Source organism: Sturnira hondurensis, unplaced genomic scaffold (assembly GCF_014824575.4).
Source record: "Sturnira hondurensis isolate 20B ecotype Veracruz unplaced genomic scaffold, ASM1482457v3 Scaffold0001120, whole genome shotgun sequence".
NCBI lineage: Eukaryota > Metazoa > Chordata > Mammalia > Chiroptera > Phyllostomidae > Sturnira > Sturnira hondurensis.
Genome location: NW_028073751.1, coordinates 4,480,254 through 4,496,244, shown reverse-complemented (window position 1 = coordinate 4,496,244; position 15,991 = coordinate 4,480,254). Strand labels below are relative to the sequence as shown.

The following is a 15,991-nucleotide window of genomic DNA, read 5'->3' as shown; positions in this document are numbered from 1 at the left end:
GGAGTCTGTCCCGTAGGCGGTGCCTGGCACCGCGTGACCCGCGGCCGCGTGACCCGCGCGGGGCGGGCCGGGCGGGTTTGCGCTGTTGCTGCCGCAGCGGGAGGTGTCTGCGTAAGTGGGGAGCAGGGCTACGGAAGACCCTCTTCGCGGGCCGGCGCGGGCGGGGTCCGGGTGCTGCCCTAGCCTCCGACACCCCAGGACTGGTACCCCAGTGATCCGCTGGGACCCCATCCCCAGACAGGGCCGGAGGGGCGATGCAATCACTCCTGCACCCCACCGACGGCCAATTCGGTCACTTCCGCCCGGGCCTTCCCACTCTGAGCGCAGATCGGGGGAGCAAATGCCCTCCCTTCAGGAGCGATTACCTTTATCTTCTGTAGTTTGGGGGAAACTGAAGACCCACAAACAAGGCAGGCCGGCGGGAGCACATCTCTCCCGTATTGAGAGACCACATCTCTCCAGCAAAGCACATGGCCACCCACCGGCCCTAGTGGCCCAAAATAAACCCTTGGCCCCTCTGTATCTTGTGCTCCTGCGTGGACAGTATCCAGCGGGTGGGGCTAGAAGATGGGGAAGAGGGGGATGGGCCGAGCTACAAGATCGGCTACAAGTAGCCAAAGCACTGAATACTGTGGTTACATGCATTCTGTCATTTAATGCTCACCGTCCTGAAATTTGTTAGGTAGGTACTTTGTCCCCTTTTCCCCATAAGAGAACTCAGCCTCAGAGAACTCGGGTCCTCAGACCAAGATCCCGCAGTAGGTAAATGAAGGAATCGAAATTAGAACCCGCGTCTGTGCCGCAGCGGCGCCTCCTGGTGGGGTGGAGACACTAGGCACAGCTGTGAACTGGGAGTTAGTACCGTCCTCCCCTGCATCCCTTTCTCCCGACGGACCCGACCGTTACCGCTGAGACCTTTTGTCACCTGCCGCCTGCAGGACGAGATGAAGCTTATCATCCTGGACCACTATTCTCAGGCCAGCGAGTGGGCCGCCAAATACATCAGGAACCGCATTATCCAGTTTAACCCAGGACCAGACAAGTACTTCACCCTGGGGCTCCCCACTGGTGCGTTTGGGATGGAGAGGGTGCCATGGTTTAGGGGTAGGGGGAGAGAGTGGGTATTAGGGGATTTCAGGGGGCCAGTACGTGGGCTCACTCAGCTGCGGGACTGGAACGAGGAGGGCTCTGAGTTACTGGTGCTGTGAGTGGACAAGCCCCCCAGCCTCCTGGACGTGTAAAAAGGAGGGCCCAGCTTCCCTTCTGAGTTGGCTTGGGTGCTGCCTGCTCCTGCAGACTGCCTGGGCAGGAAGGACTTGATTGTTGGCTACTTCCTAAGTAGCCCTGTTAGGCGTGGGCTCCTTAGCAGGATTAAGTCCCAGTGCTTTAAGGCATCATTTAGTGTAGTGACAAATTTCTCTCTGCACCCGCCCGGAGTGCAGCCAGCAAGTCCCACTCTCCTTGGGGGAGTTGAGGAGATAGTCACGCAAAGCATTTTCTGTGGGGCTTGATTAAACACAGGACCTATGTGAAAACCGTCTCAGTTTCTTCAGGAAAAATCAGAATGATGTCTTTATAGGAAGATATTTTGACTCCAGCTCCTCAAAGCAAATGTCCCAGCTCTTTCTTTCAGGAGTGGGGTGGGTTTGTCCCAAAGGCCCAGCCGCTAGAGCAGGGGTCTTCAAGTCTTTTCTGTAGGTGGCCAAATAGTAAATAAATCACACTCCACTGGCCACACAGCCTGTGCAGCAGCTACTTAACTGTGCCCTTATAGCTCACAAGCAGCCATAGGCAGTCATACATGAATGAGCATTGATCAAAATCTTATGGACACGGAAGTTTTAGTCTGTATAATTTTCGTGCCACAAAATAATCTTTTAAAAAAGGTTTTGTTGATTTATTTTAGAGAGGTGAAGGGAGGGATACAAGGAGAGAAACATCAATTTCTTTCTTATGCACCCCCTACTGGGAACCGCCCTGCAACCCAAGCCTGTGCCCTCAGTGGGGATCAAACCGGTAACCCTGGTTCACCTGTGGGCACTCAGTCCACTGAACCACACCAGCCAGGGCAATATTCTTCTGATTTTTAAAAACCTTTAAAAAATGTAAAAAAACATTCTTAGCTCATGAGAGCTGTACAAAGACAGCTGCAGGCTGGATCTGTCCTGGGGCCTGAGTTTGCCAACCTCAGCCCTGGAGGTTTGTGGGAGCAGTGTCTGCCAGCACTGTGAGACCACCAGTGCCCCAGGCCACGCACAGGCTGCATGAGCATCCCGGAGCATCCTGTTTTCTCGCTGGGTCAGAGTCTGGGTCCGAGTCAGGGCTCCTGCTGAAGCTCTCCCTAGTTTCCCATGAACTGCAGGATCAGATCCCAGCTCCTCAGAGTGGCATTCAGTGCCTTCCACAGCCCGGCCCCTTTCTGACTCACACACAAACCAGCACGCCATTTCCACACAGGTTCTTTGGAACCTTCCTTCTGTTCAGTGAAGCTCTGGACAGTGTTCTGGGTGGAAACCACGGAAACCAACTCTGGCTAACTTAAACAGAAAAGGAGTTCAAATATCTATTGGGGAGCTCAGAGAACTGATGGGGAGGCTAGAGGTTTGGAAAAGGGACGAGACAGTAAATGAGGAGCCCAGGGGAAGGACAGGGAAGCTGTGTGGTGAAGGCTGTTGTAGATGCTGGTGATATAGCAATGAACAAAAAAGACAAATTTCTGCTTTCCTGAAGCTTAAATTGTGGTGGAGGAGAGCGATAAACAAGTTAATGAGCGAAGTACAGAGTATAGTAAATGGTGATATGAAGGGAAAAGGCCAGTGGACGAGGAAGGTCGGGGAGGTGCCCCGCCAGGGATGGGGGTTGCAGTGTGGATGTGCTGGCCCGGAAGATCTGAGAAAACTTTGAATGAAGGCCCAAAGAGGTGAGATGTAGCCATGCAGATGCCTGAAGGAAGAGCACTGCTGGCAAAAGGAGTGTGCAAAGGCCCTGGGGTAGAATTGCTTGGAGTAGGATGAGTAAGGCAGGGAGAGGTAGCCAGGATCTGGGTTATGCAGAGCCTTTGTTAGGATTGGTTATTACTCCAAGTGAAATGAGAAGTCATTGGTAGGTTACAGAAAGAGTCGTCTGGTTTGGGTGGGGGTCTTTTAACTTTTTTCTCTTAAAAATTTCAAATATTCAGGAAAATTGAAGGGATAGTTAGTATTGTACTGTTGACCTAGATTCACCAATTATTAACATTTTTGTCACATTTGTATTCATTTTATCTGGCTTATGTTCTAGCTACACATACACACGATTTTTTTGCTGAATCAATTGAAAGTAAGTTCTAGACATCTTGACACTTTACTGCTAAATCCTTCAGCATCTATCTCCTCAGTTAAGGATATTCTCATATAGAGCCACAATGCCATTATCACACCTGAGAAAATTAAAAATCGTTCCACAATACAATCTAATATACAGACTATATTAAACATTTTTTTGTAATTGTCCTCATTCATCTTTTATAACAAAAAATCCAGTGTCCTATCTGGCCACCTGCTGATCTTTAGTGCTGTAGTGTGCAGGGTCCCTCTGTCTTTGTGTGTGTATGTGTGTGCACGCATGTGTTTTATAATGACTGACTTTAATACGACTCAGCCTGGAAGTCTGCTGCTCCCCGGGGACGTTCTCCCTGAACCCTCAGGTGGCACGGCTGACGTTGCGGCTTCTCTCCCCACTCCCAGCCCTTCCAGGGTGGCTGCTGTGTCCTGCTCCTCTGCGGCCCTGTCACGCCTATAGTAGTTGCTCAGGGAGTGTCGTGTCAGTAATTGAGTCTGACGTCCACTCGAGTACTAATTACAGTCATTTCGGTCACCCGTGTGCCGTGCGCTGGGGGTCTAGCCGTGAACGAAACAGACACAGCTCTGCCCCCCTGGAGCTCATGGTCTGCCGGGGACGCAGGCAGTAAACAAGCAATCGATGCACAACAGGACTGGAGCATCCGGGGGGACCTCAGATAGGACTCATGCCCAGGTGCCCTCCGGGCTCCCGGGAGCTGGGGCTGGAGGGTTCATGGCCGTGGCCTCTCCTGTAGGGAGCACCCCACTTGGCTGCTACAAGAAGCTGATTGAGTATTACAAGAATGGAGACCTGTCCTTCAAATATGTGAAGACCTTCAACATGGACGAGTATGTGGGTGAGTCTTTCCCTTTCCATCCTGACCTGATTCCAGGAGAGTTCGTCCTCCTGCCCCTCGCGGGCTGAGCCCTGGAGAAGAGCCCAGATGTCTCAGGAAACCTGTGACATTTGGCGATACTGATCTCTTCCAGTCCTTGGTTGACTCAGCTGTAAATGAACTGACCTCATAGGCCATAAGCATTAAATGATAGAACAGATGTGGAAGCCTCACGTTTAAAGCAAGCACTTAATAAATACTCGGGCATTTTCTCCTCTGCCTCCTCCCAGTTCCACGGCCTTTCTTTATAGAACAGATGATGGGAAGCAGGATGGTGGTTGGGGTGTGTCCCCCCACGTCTGTGTCTAGACCCTCTCCAGTGTCCACCCTCTAGCGCCCCCTCCTGTCAGGGACGTTGGGAGGGGAGTGAGACCCACATCCTTCCCGCTGCTGGAAAGTCCGCGTGGTCTTCTGTCGCCTCCTTCCCTGACCCCCACCCCGTAATCTTTAATGGCTTCACTGGAAATATTTTTTTAATTTGTAGCAAAATACACATAACGTGAAGTGCACCCCCTTAACCATTTTTGTACGGTCCGTAGTGTTCAGCATGTGCAATTGTTGAACCACCGTCCACAACCGTGATCATTTTGTGAAACGGAACCTCGCGCACGCGGAACACCGGCTCCCCACCTCCCGCCCCGCCCCCGCCGTCTCCCTGTCTGCGTCTGACGCTCTTGCTGCCCCACTGCACCGGGGTCGTCCAGCGTCTCGTCCTTTTGTGCCTGGCTTAGGTCATTTAACATATTGTCCTTGAGGTGCATCCATGGTGTAGCAGGTGTCAGAATTTCCTTCCTTTCTAAGGCTGACTGAACATTCTTAATGTTATTAAACATTAAATACTTGCTTTAAACATTCTTTTTCTTCTTGGACAAAAAGAAATCTCTTTTGAGAAGCCCTGAGATAATGCTGACACCCAGTGTTCGGGCCAGGGTCCAGGGCGAGCAGGTCCCCCTGGGGGTGCGTTTGGGATTTGGAGGCACAGGGCGAGGGCTGTGCCTGCTTACTTTCCGGATCGGCCTCCCCTCACCCACGGGTGCCCAGGCTGCCTGCAGCAGCCCAGAGTATCCCTGGCCCCCAGCCTGTGGTCGTTCCCTTGTGAAGAGGTCAGAGCTTGGCGACTCCTCAGGCCCCTGGTGTGCAGCTGCTCAGGCCTAGTCCTGCAGTCATGGGTGGTGGCGGTGGCTAGACACTTACGGGCATCAGCCCAGCCTGTCCCCAGGGGTGAGGGTCGGAGGGCTGGTGCCCAAGGCTCCCTGCCTGGCATTCCCCTGAGAGCATCTCTGGGGGCCCAGGGTCATCCTGGCAGCCCCCTGGGGAGGAAGGCCGTGGTTCAGCCTGGCAGGACTGAGCGTGGCCATGGCCCCACAGGTCTTCCTCGGGACCACCCAGAGAGTTACCACTCCTTTATGTGGAACAACTTCTTCAAGCACACGGACATCCACCCAGAAAACACCCACATTCTGGATGGGAATGCGGCCGACCTGCAGGCTGAGTGCGATGCCTTCGAAGAGAAGATCAAGGCTGCAGGCGGGATTGAGCTGTTTGTGGGAGGTGAGCTGGACACTGCGACGTCATGGCCAGACCCGGCCCAGTCGGCATGCGTGCCTGTCTCAGGCGGCTGCTTCTCTCCGTGCCTGTGCCAGCACCTGGTCCTTGTTACCCTGGGGAGGCAGGGAAGGCGGAGGGGCCCCCCAGCCTCCTGCCCTGGTTCTGCTCGGCAGCTGTGCAACCTCGGTACCTCCTCTCCTGCACTTCAGTGCCATGTGTGTAAATAGAGAGCATTGACTTTGGGTTCTGAGGTTCTATCTCCCAATCATAAAATTTTATAGCTCAGTCATGGCAGTTATCTAAACAATTAAAAGCACAGGCTCATGTAGTTCCAGAAGATTCCATACTCAGCCCATGCATGACATAGATAGCCAAGTAGACTCCAGGGAGTGTTTGTGATTTGCACGGTTAGCTGGCCAGAGTAGTGGAGACAAGGCAGGAACCTAGGGGTCCCCATCTTGGATTTGTGCCCTTGCTCCTACCCTGGGCTGCCCTCTCAAATTGCCGTCTGTTGCTAGCTCTGGGGTCACTCACAGGGGTATGAAGCTGGACTCCTTTTTACTGCTCTAGGTTTACCTTTACTTCAGGATGGGGAGAGGCCAGGGATGCTCACGTTCTGAGACTGTGTAGACCTGGCAGCCCCTGTCCAGGCCGTGTGTGTGAGTGTGTGTGTGTGTTACTCGCTATGACTCTGTCCGGGTAGCAGGACCCAACTATTGGCAGGAAAGACAGGGAGAGTGTAGCTCAATGATCGGGGGAGGCAGAAGCTATTTGGAGTGCCCCTTGCTTAGCTTTTTGAGGATGGTAGCAAGTTCCCCATGCGCAGGAGGGGGTGGAGGGGAAGATCATGTGCTTTATGCACCTGCCCAGGGGTGAAGGAGAGGAGAGACAGGGTTTTCAAGGGGTTCTGCAGACCCCAGGGTGGGCAGGTGCAGTGTCTGCCCTGGCAGCCATGGGTCTCTGACACTGGCAGGGCTGCCCTGACCATCTCTTCTGGGCAGGCATCGGCCCTGATGGACACATTGCCTTCAATGAGCCGGGTTCCAGTCTGGTGTCCAGGACCCGTGTGAAAACGCTGGCCATGGACACCATCCTGGCCAACGCTCGGTTCTTCGACGGAGATCTCGCCAAGGTGCCCACCATGGCCCTGACGGTGGGCGTGGGCACTGTCATGGATGCCAGAGAGGTAAGGGCACGAGGGGTCCACAGGCCTTTCCTAGGGGATTGACTGGTCTTTTTGTTCAAAACTTTTAACTGCGCAGGTACCCCCGAACATACTTGTAATCAAAGTCCAGATATAACTAGGATAAAGTCATGATTGACCCTACACGGTTTCTCCTTCCTCTTTGGCGAGAACCACTGTTCCCAGTGGAAGGTGGCTCCTCTGAGCACCGGCCGCCTGGGAGACCGCACATGCCCTGGCCTCTGCCCGCGCACCCAGAAGGGGCTTCTTGCAGGCAGAGGGGCCCAGCGCCACTGATGGCTGGACGTGAGGGGCCCTCCGGTTCCCTGCAGTTGGCAGAGGGTGTTTGAAGGAAGCCCCTCCTGTGGCCCCAGGATGTTTGTGGTTATAGTGCTGCATTCAGGGATTCATAAATGTGGGAAAGTGGGACTGAAATCTAAGTGTCCTAAACTGAACTTAGCAAGATTTTCCCTAGAAAGTTGGGTAACATTTGAATTTTTGTGGTTCTGTTTTTTCTTCCTGGGGTATACTTAGTGAGAAGCAGCTACAGATGTTTTAGCTTTAAGCTGCTTTGCCCAAGTCTGTAAATAAACATCTAAGCCAGTGAAAAATGTTCCGTCTCAAGTGAAATGTGCGGCGGCGCCAGGTCTCTTGGGTCGCCTAAACCAGAGCCTGGGGCGGGCACCGCTGGCCTTGCGGCTTGTGAGCCCTCCCTGTGGTGTTAGTGTGCCCGAACCCAAGGGAGCCGGGGCTGGAAATCAGGAAATTCTCTCCTCCAGATTAGATCTGGGGTCCTGAACAGAGTCATGGTCTCTCTATGCCTCCGTTCCTCGCCTTTTGAGAGAGGAATAGTAAGTCCTGTTTGCAGCTCCATGGTACAAGTGAATTACAATGAAAGGAAATCCACAGAGCCGGGAGCGCTGCAGTCGCCGGCTGGCACTAGCTCCCTTGGTACTTTAACTGCTGCAGAGAGCTGGTGCCCTTGTCTCAGTTAAACAAGAAGCACCCCCCCAAGTCACACTGGCGGGTCTAATCCTCAGAACTGAGAGTGGCCGGGTTCAGGCGCGGCCTTGTTGGGACTGCACCGTACCACTCAGGTGACTGTCAGCAGTATCAGGTGGGACCCATCCTTTGTTTGTGATTGTGAACACTCACCCAGCCTAGGCCCCCCAAGAACCCAGTGTCAGGACTGTTGGGGTGAGAGATGGGCCTTTGTGCGGCACACCTGTGCACAGGGACTCGCAGACACCACCAGTGGGGCCAGGAGGCATGGTGGTTCCATGGCAGGAACATGTGCTTAGGGTCTGAAGTGACCTGGGGCAAGTTACTTACCCCTGCCCCCCAACCTAAGCCCCTCTCCTTATCATAGAACAAGGGGGTAACGATGCTCCCCCCACCACCTGTGTGACAGTGCAGGGGAGCCCAGAGCACAGTGTGCGTTGCACAGGAACGGCTTGCGATGGTATAAAGAACAGTGTAGTCCTTACAGCTACTTGGGGTGGCCACACACGAGTCCAGGCGCCTGGACCCCCGCCTCGCCGCACCCCCCTCCATCACAGGCTTGTTCTATGGCTCCAGGTGATGATCCTCATCACAGGCGCTCACAAGGCGTTCGCTCTGTACAAAGCCATTGAGGAGGGTGTGAACCACATGTGGACCGTGTCTGCCTTCCAGCAGCACCCCCGCACCGTGTTTGTGTGCGACGAGGATGCCACCCTGGAGCTGAAGGTGAAGACTGTCAAGTATTTCAGAGGTGAGGGAACGGAGGGTCAGGGAGCAGGTGGCCAGGTTCAGACGTGCCGGCAGTGAGGGGTGGAGCTAGTGTTCGTGCTCTGGGCATTTTCATCATCAACTCTGGGTCTAATACAATGCGGACCCTGTCTTGGAGTGCAGTCCTGTCCCGGCGTCCCTAACCGTGCGGGCCATTTCTGGAGAGCTGTTTGCTCAGAAGGAAAGAAAACATGAGCCTCCGGGCGCCTGCCAGCTCACACAGTCCTTTCCCATGGGTCTTGTGTTCTTCCACCTAAAAAGGACACGCAACCTTAAGCAAACATGTGCGAGAACCCTCATTTCCTGAGCAGAAAAATTAGGAATTTTGTTTTTTGCTGGAAAGATGAACCTTTTCCTGATCATCCTGGAGGTGGCATTTACCGAGTCCTGGGGCCCCTCCCCCTAGGCCGGGGGCATTGCATCGCTTGGAGCGTGGAGGGAACATGATGCATGGAGGGAAAATGATGCGTGTCGGTTCTAGGACCAAGTCCAAGAGCTCCTGGACATGACCGTTGGCGGTCGTGGAACTCTGCCTTGACCTGCACTGACTACTTGTTGCTTCCGATTTTTTTGTAGGTTTAATGCTTGTTCATAACAAGTTGGTGGACCCCTTGTACAGCATCAAGGAGAAGGAAACAGAGAAAGGCCAGTCTTCTAAGAAACCGTACAGCGATTAGCCTGCGCTAATTCTGCGGCCAGGGACTCCCGAGGACAGACCTGGGTTTCTTCAATCCAGTGTGGTTACTCCGGATAAATGACTGAACTTACTGTTCCCGGTGGTGCGGCGTGAGGTCTGGTTGTGGAGTTTAGGGAAAAATGACTTGTTTGTAACAATCAGGAAAAAGATCACTCCATAATTTTGATACCTGCTCCACAGAAATTAGGGGGTTTTAGTTTTTGATGGTGCCTGACACTTCACACGTACCACACACTCCTGTCAGGAGTTCCTACCATCACGCACAGATTCTCATTTCGGGGGAACAGGGACATGTTGTACTGGACAAAGCCTCTTTGGGGGGCTGGAGAGCCCCTCTTGAGCAGTGCCCCCCACTTGAGAGTCACTGTTCCAGGTGAGTGAACAGATCCTCAGTGTCTACAATCAGCATCCCTTCCCTCAGTCAGCAACAAGGACTGGGAAAGGAACACGGCCACTTACTTTCTTTCCTCAGTTTTCTCTCTCTCTCTCTCTCTCAATTGGCCTTTCCATGAACTCGGAGGACTCCTTGGGGGGAGGATTTGGGAGGATGGGGCTAAGGAGAAGGCTTTGATGATAAACTCAGGGCCTCAGGGGCCCAGAGACGTCAAACGCTCTCCCTCAGGGACCCTCCGGCGCCGAGAGGAAGGCGAAGCCCTTTTCCCACTGGAGCCCTGTGTTCCCGTCCCCAGGTCTCATAGTGGCTCCCCAACTCAGACTGATCAGTGAGAAGGACACTGGGGCCGTGGACACTGGCACACTTTTAGTATGGTGCTCAGCCAGGGGGACGGGGCCTGGGGCAAGTAGCACAGTTAGGAGTTTTAGTCCCAACGCGAGTGCCATGTTCTCCTGCCTCCTTAGGGGCCGAGTGCCAAGACCACACATGTGCTCCTGAAGTTGCCTTTCCCGCCTCAAACACCCTGCCCTGCTGGCCCCCTTCATCTGTTATTGTGCTGTCGTATTCGAAGCTAATAGATCAATGTTTACAATGTGACATTTTCTATTAAATCTAGTATTTTCCAATACAATCAGAAGGCAGCCTGGGTTCATAGGTATTTGGGGAACAGCTGGTGGACACAGCCACCCCCCACCCCCACAGCGCTGCAGGATGCTGCGGTCCTAGCGGCTGTTGGTCTTTTTCATTTACTGGGGGAAAACAAAATATTCCCTAACAAGGAAGCTCCTGTGTGAAAAATGACAAGAATGAACAGCAGTAAATTGTCATGTTCTAGTTGTACTTGGGAGCCAGACGAGGATACGGCTGTTAGAAATGCGGCAGATCTGTGACCAGGAGGGATATAAAAACTGCATGGTATGGAAAGGAGGTTTGGATTTTGGGTTTTTTTTTTTTAATCAATATAATGGAACATCTTGGGTCAAGTATAACCAGTTGAAGTTGGGAGAAGGTTTTTTTTTTACCAGTTATGCTGACATTTACACATGCCCATAAATTCACCCCTTCTAATACAAATTCCATGGTTTGTATTAGGTCTATGTAGGGGTCGTGCGAGTCCTTACCACAACCCGTTCTCCCCCCGCAGAGCCTCTACCACTGTCCCAGCCCCGGTGACCCCCGTGCGCTTTGTCTACAGGTTTCCCTCTTCCCTCTCACGTAAATGGAGTCCCACGGCATGAGGCGCCGGGGGGCTGGCTTCCACTCAATGTGTGCTTGAGGTTTCTGTAACACGAACCAGTAGTCCGTTCCTTTTTATTGCTGAAGAGTATTCCATTATGTGAATATGCATGTTGTCTATCCAGTAAAAAAGGGATTCATTTTTAAGTAGGTATGTTACAGGAAAAGTTGTATTAGAATGAAATGAGAAAGAATTTAGTGACAACAGCCAAACTGGACATGTCTGCATGCACTCAGGACCTTAGAAAGGTCGGTTTCTCCCAGGCCTGTGTCACCCTGGTGGCTCAACAGCCATGTCTTCCTGCTACAACCAGCCCCCTGTGGATCCCAGGCTAGCCTGGGCCTCTGACACCGCGCAGAGCTCCTGAGACGGGGGCTCACCTCGTATCTTGGGCAGGGATCACAGTGGGCCTGGAATGTCTTCTTGCCAGAAGATAAAGGTGCTTTAAAAAATGAGGCAGTATTGAGAGGACAAAGCAGCCTGTTTACTGCAGCCCCCACTGGACAGGTTGTGACAAACTGATCAATAAAGAAATATTAACGCCCTGGCTGGTATATCTCAGTGGATTGAGCGCAGGCCTGCGAACCAGAGGATCGCATTTCGATTCCCAGTCAGGGCACATGCCTAGGTTGCAGGCCAGTTCCTGGCAGGGAACTCATGAGAGGCAACCATACATTGATGTTTCTCTCCTTCTCTCCTTCCCTTCCTCTCTAAAGATAAATAAATAAAATCTTTTAAAAAAAGAAATATTAAATAGAGCTAAGTAGAAAAAGTTTAGTTTGAAACCTCAAGTCTGATACCCAAAAAGGAAAAAGATAATGGAGTTGTATTTCAGGAAGAGTAGATAGAATGTGTTTCAAGTTCCAGTGAGTGGCAGCATACTGACATCACTGTGTCACCTCTTCTATTAAAGCTGGCTACTGATAAAGCAGAGGTGGATACAAGAGCCTGCCCCCTGCCCCCCAGCTGTCTCTAGGGCTTAGTCCCTACCTTCCTCAGACCTCTGCTCGAACGCCATGCATCAGACCATCCCTGGCCCTCCAACATCGAGCAGCGATCCCAATTCCCTTGCCCCTCCCTGCTCTGCCTACTCAGAACCTTTCCACGGGCATGATTGTGTTTCCCACTAAACGCAATCTTCATGAAAGCAGACGTTAAATACTGCTCTACCCTGTCCCTATCAGGGAAATCAGTGCTCTGATTTCTAGAAGGCACCCACCACTAGAGATCATATACAATAACAAGGGGAGAAACCACCTATTATATAACAATGGATTAGCCAATTGGCCTACGGAGATCCAACTGCAAATCTGATGCCTCTTTCCTGGGAACCAAGACCCTCACTGTGATGAGATGCTAGTGAAGCACGTTGCCAATAGGATATGGTGTGACAGAGTATCACAGGAGTGATGCTAAGTTATGTAGCGATGGGTAGGTAAAACAACGCAGTGATCTGGACCTCCAGGGTACCCGTAAAACCAGTGGGCGAGCACACCATATTGCCCTAGTCCACTCCGTCTCCTAGAAGACGAATGCACGTGGTCTCCAGCCTCCAATCCCTCCTCCCCCAGCTTGCTTCACAGCTGATGACCTTGAAGGTAGAAGCAGTCGGGAAAGAACAAGCTCCTGCCATCACACACAGCCACCTGCCAGCCCTGCCCTCATACTCTGCCTTCTTCCTGATACTCGCTCCTTGGCCAGGCCCCCCACCTGTGCTCTAGATGCCATCTTCTCTTGCCTCCTTGAAGGCCCAGCTCCAGCAAGACTCTCACCTGCAGCACCAAATTGTCCTTCTTTCCTGGATCACTCCTATGAGTGTACAAAACAAGCTTTAAAAACAAAACTCTACCCTGTTTGCCCCCCACTGTAATAGCCTCATTTTCTGATCCCCCTTTATTGCAAAATTTCTGGAGTTACAATATTCTGGCTCTAATCTTCCCATCGTACATACGGGAAGATTCCCAATAGGCATAAGCTCTACCTTCTGTAATTGTCTCACAGTTCTCGGATATTTGGTACTTTCCCCCAGCCCCACCGTTCCTTTTTCTCTTTAAATTTCAGTTTGGGGTGTTTCTAAGGAAAGTTCTTGATTCTTCCCTTGGTTGCATTCGGCCTACTAATGAGCCCATCAAAGGCATTCATTTTTTCCTATAACTTTTTTTCCTAATGCTTTCTTTTAGCATTTGTTTTTGATTCTTGGAGTTTCTTTCGCTTACGTTAGTCACCTGATTTTGTATGTTGTCCTTCTTCCATCAGAGACCTTTTTCATCAGTTATTTTAAATTTCTTGTCTGATAACTCTCAAAATCTCTGCCATATCTGAGTCTGGTTCTGACGCTTGCTTTGTTTCTTCAGACTTCTTTCCTGCCTCTTAGCATCCTTGTAATTTGTATTGAAAGGTGGACCTGATGTATTGGGTAACAGGAACTGAAGTAAACAGGCCTTTAGTGTGGTTAGGTTGGAGTTGTTCAAGGAGCCAGTCGGATGCAGCGAGCTAAGGAACAGGGTTTACTTTGGGGGGTGGGGGGGTGACAGGAGCTAACCAAGGGAGGTTGGGAAAGCCAACCAAGGGAGGGAGCTCCATTGCCTTTGGGGTGGGGTTTTCAAGCTCAAAAGCCACAGGTGGGGTGACTGGGGTGTTAGTGTCTGATTGGTCATTCTGGGCTGCTGGGTCGAGGTGTTGGGATGTCATTGGCTGGGGCTAGTCACTGTGCACCGATTTTGCTGACCATTGGGCTTTGTACCCTGTGTCAGCCTCTGGGTACTGCTGCATCCTTTTGTGCCAGATAAGCTGACCACAATCTTATCCAGGTATGTGTCTGTCCTGCGTGGGGTCCGCCTGCCTGAGTCTGTCAAGAATGAGGGTTTACGTTTATCTGGCTAGCAGCTAGTCTGCGCTTAATGTCTACTGTAGGTGTCAGAGGCTTCAGTTGCCTTGTTTTCGTCTCTACTGTTGTCTTTGGGTTTCCCTAGAAACTCCTTACAACACTCTGTTTGACAGCTCTCTTAAGAGCTGTGACCCGCCGTTATCATCCTGGAGCCTTACTGATGGTATGAGGCAGAAGCAGCATTCGATAATCTTATGGTTAAATCTGTCTGGGGGTTTTGTCACTGTTTTTAGTGGGCTCAAGTCCCTGGGATGAGACCTTCAAAGCCTTTTGGCCTTTTCCCCCTCTTATGTGAGACAGGAAGGCTGGAGGGGGCTCAAGCCACCCAACTGCCCATCCAGTTGGTCAAAGGAGGCTCCAGCCCTGAGGGCAGCCTTCTGCCAGGGAAACAGACTTTGAGGGTATTTCAAAATGGCTACATGGGAATTTCCAGCATCTTTACAGTGAGAACTTGGGGGACCTTCTGGAGGTAAAACCCACTAAGGTGTAGGGGGCCCCTAAAACTAGTTCCCAGGAGTTTTAACTCTCAGGCTAGTCCATACTCAGCCTCCAGCAATTCGTTTAAATCCTAATGGCTCCAGCAGCCTCTGCTGTACACCACCTAACCTGTAACTCTCTGCAATTCCCTATCTCTAGTTTTTGGGGTGGTCTGCAACTTCAGTTCTCTGACGGATCTATGGAAAGTGGGTTTTCAGTGTGTTCAGCTTCTTTCTTGGTGTAAGGATGCCCCACTGTTCCTCAAAACAACACTCCAGATTTTTACCTCCCCGCCACTGCAAGAGCAGTTGCTAAAGCCACCGATGACCTCTGCACTGGTTCCCAAGTCCATTCTTAGAGTTCTTATTACTTGACCTATTTGCCGTGACTCACATGGTGGACCACTCCTTCCTTCAAACCTGGCATGGCTGCCAGCACATCACACACTGTACTGATTTTCCTACCTTGGTGTCCACTCTCCATCTCCTCTGCCGGCTCTTTCTCATAATCCTGACCTCTTAGCATGTGGAGTGAACCAAAACTCAGTTTCTGGACCCCTTCTCTATACAGCTCACTCCCTTGGTAATTCCGTCTAGTCTCTTGGCTTTAAATACCACCTATATGTTTATTCCCACACTTACATCTCCATCCTGAATCTCTCTCTCTCTTGAACTGCAGGCTAGAATATCCAAGTGCCTCCCTGACATCTCTGCTAAGATAACTACAAAGCCCCTCAAACTCACCTGTCCACAACTAAACTCCTGATCTTCATCTGCAAACCTATACTACCTACCGGTTTCTCCGTCTCAACTACTCAGACAAAGACCGAGAACTCAACTCTGATGCCTCGCTTCTCACATTATACAATCTACCAGCACAGCCTTATTTTACCCTCAAGGTAAGTACAAAATCTGACCACTTCTCAAGATTCCAAGTGCTGGAACCTCTCACTTGAGTTACTACAGTGGTCTCCTAATTGGTCTGTTTCAACCCCTGCTCACCCCACTCCCCTAAAATATAAGTTGGACCCTCTCACACTGCTGCTAAAGCCCTCCAAGGCTCCTGTCTCCAAGTAGAAGCCAAATTTCCCACAAGGCCCTAGGCAGTCTGCACCTCTTCCTCCCATCCTACCTCTTACTGTTGTCCCTTCCTTGGTCTGTTCCAGCCCTCACTGACCGTCATACTCTTCCTGGAGCCCCTAACGTGCTCCTATCCCAAGGGCTTTGGCTTGAAGCCCTGCCTGGACTCTCTTCTCACGGGGTTCAGTCCCCTACTGCCAAGCATTTGTTTAAGTGCTATCTGATGAAACCCTCTCCACTCTTTAAAATCCCAGCATCACTCTGCCTCCTAACCCCCTACACTCTCTCCCAGCTTCTCCCGACAGTGCTTGTCTTCTGATGAGCCATGTGACTTGCTTCATGATCGTCTCTGTCCACCAGAGTTCAACTTCCACAAGGGCAGGGAGATGTCTGTTTTCTTCACTGCTACATTTTCAGAACCTAGATAAATAGTAAGGCCCATTGTGAGGTACTCAGTAAATATCTGTTAAATTAAGGAATAAATCGTAGGAAACACAACGGGT

The 15,991-nt window shown here is 51.5% G+C and overlaps 1 protein-coding gene across 2 annotated transcripts; it reads left to right on the top strand.

Annotated features, from left to right (window-relative positions):
- The first annotated feature begins 25 nt into the window (after positions 1–25).
- Positions 26–10,435, top strand: GNPDA1 (glucosamine-6-phosphate deaminase 1). Of its 2 annotated transcripts, none has more exons than XM_037062890.1 (7): positions 26–111; positions 939–1,068; positions 4,076–4,177; positions 5,585–5,767; positions 6,766–6,950; positions 8,574–8,700; positions 9,294–10,435. In XM_037062890.1, exons 2-7 carry the CDS (start codon positions 945–947, stop codon positions 9,392–9,394), a joined length of 822 nt encoding a protein of 273 aa, XP_036918785.1. In that variant the 5' UTR covers positions 26–111; positions 939–944; the 3' UTR covers positions 9,395–10,435. The 2 variants fall into 2 exon arrangements, with proteins under 2 accessions (XP_036918785.1, XP_036918779.1); XM_037062884.1 differs by having other exon boundaries at positions 8,526–8,700.
- Positions 10,436–15,991: the final 5,556 nt, after the last annotated feature.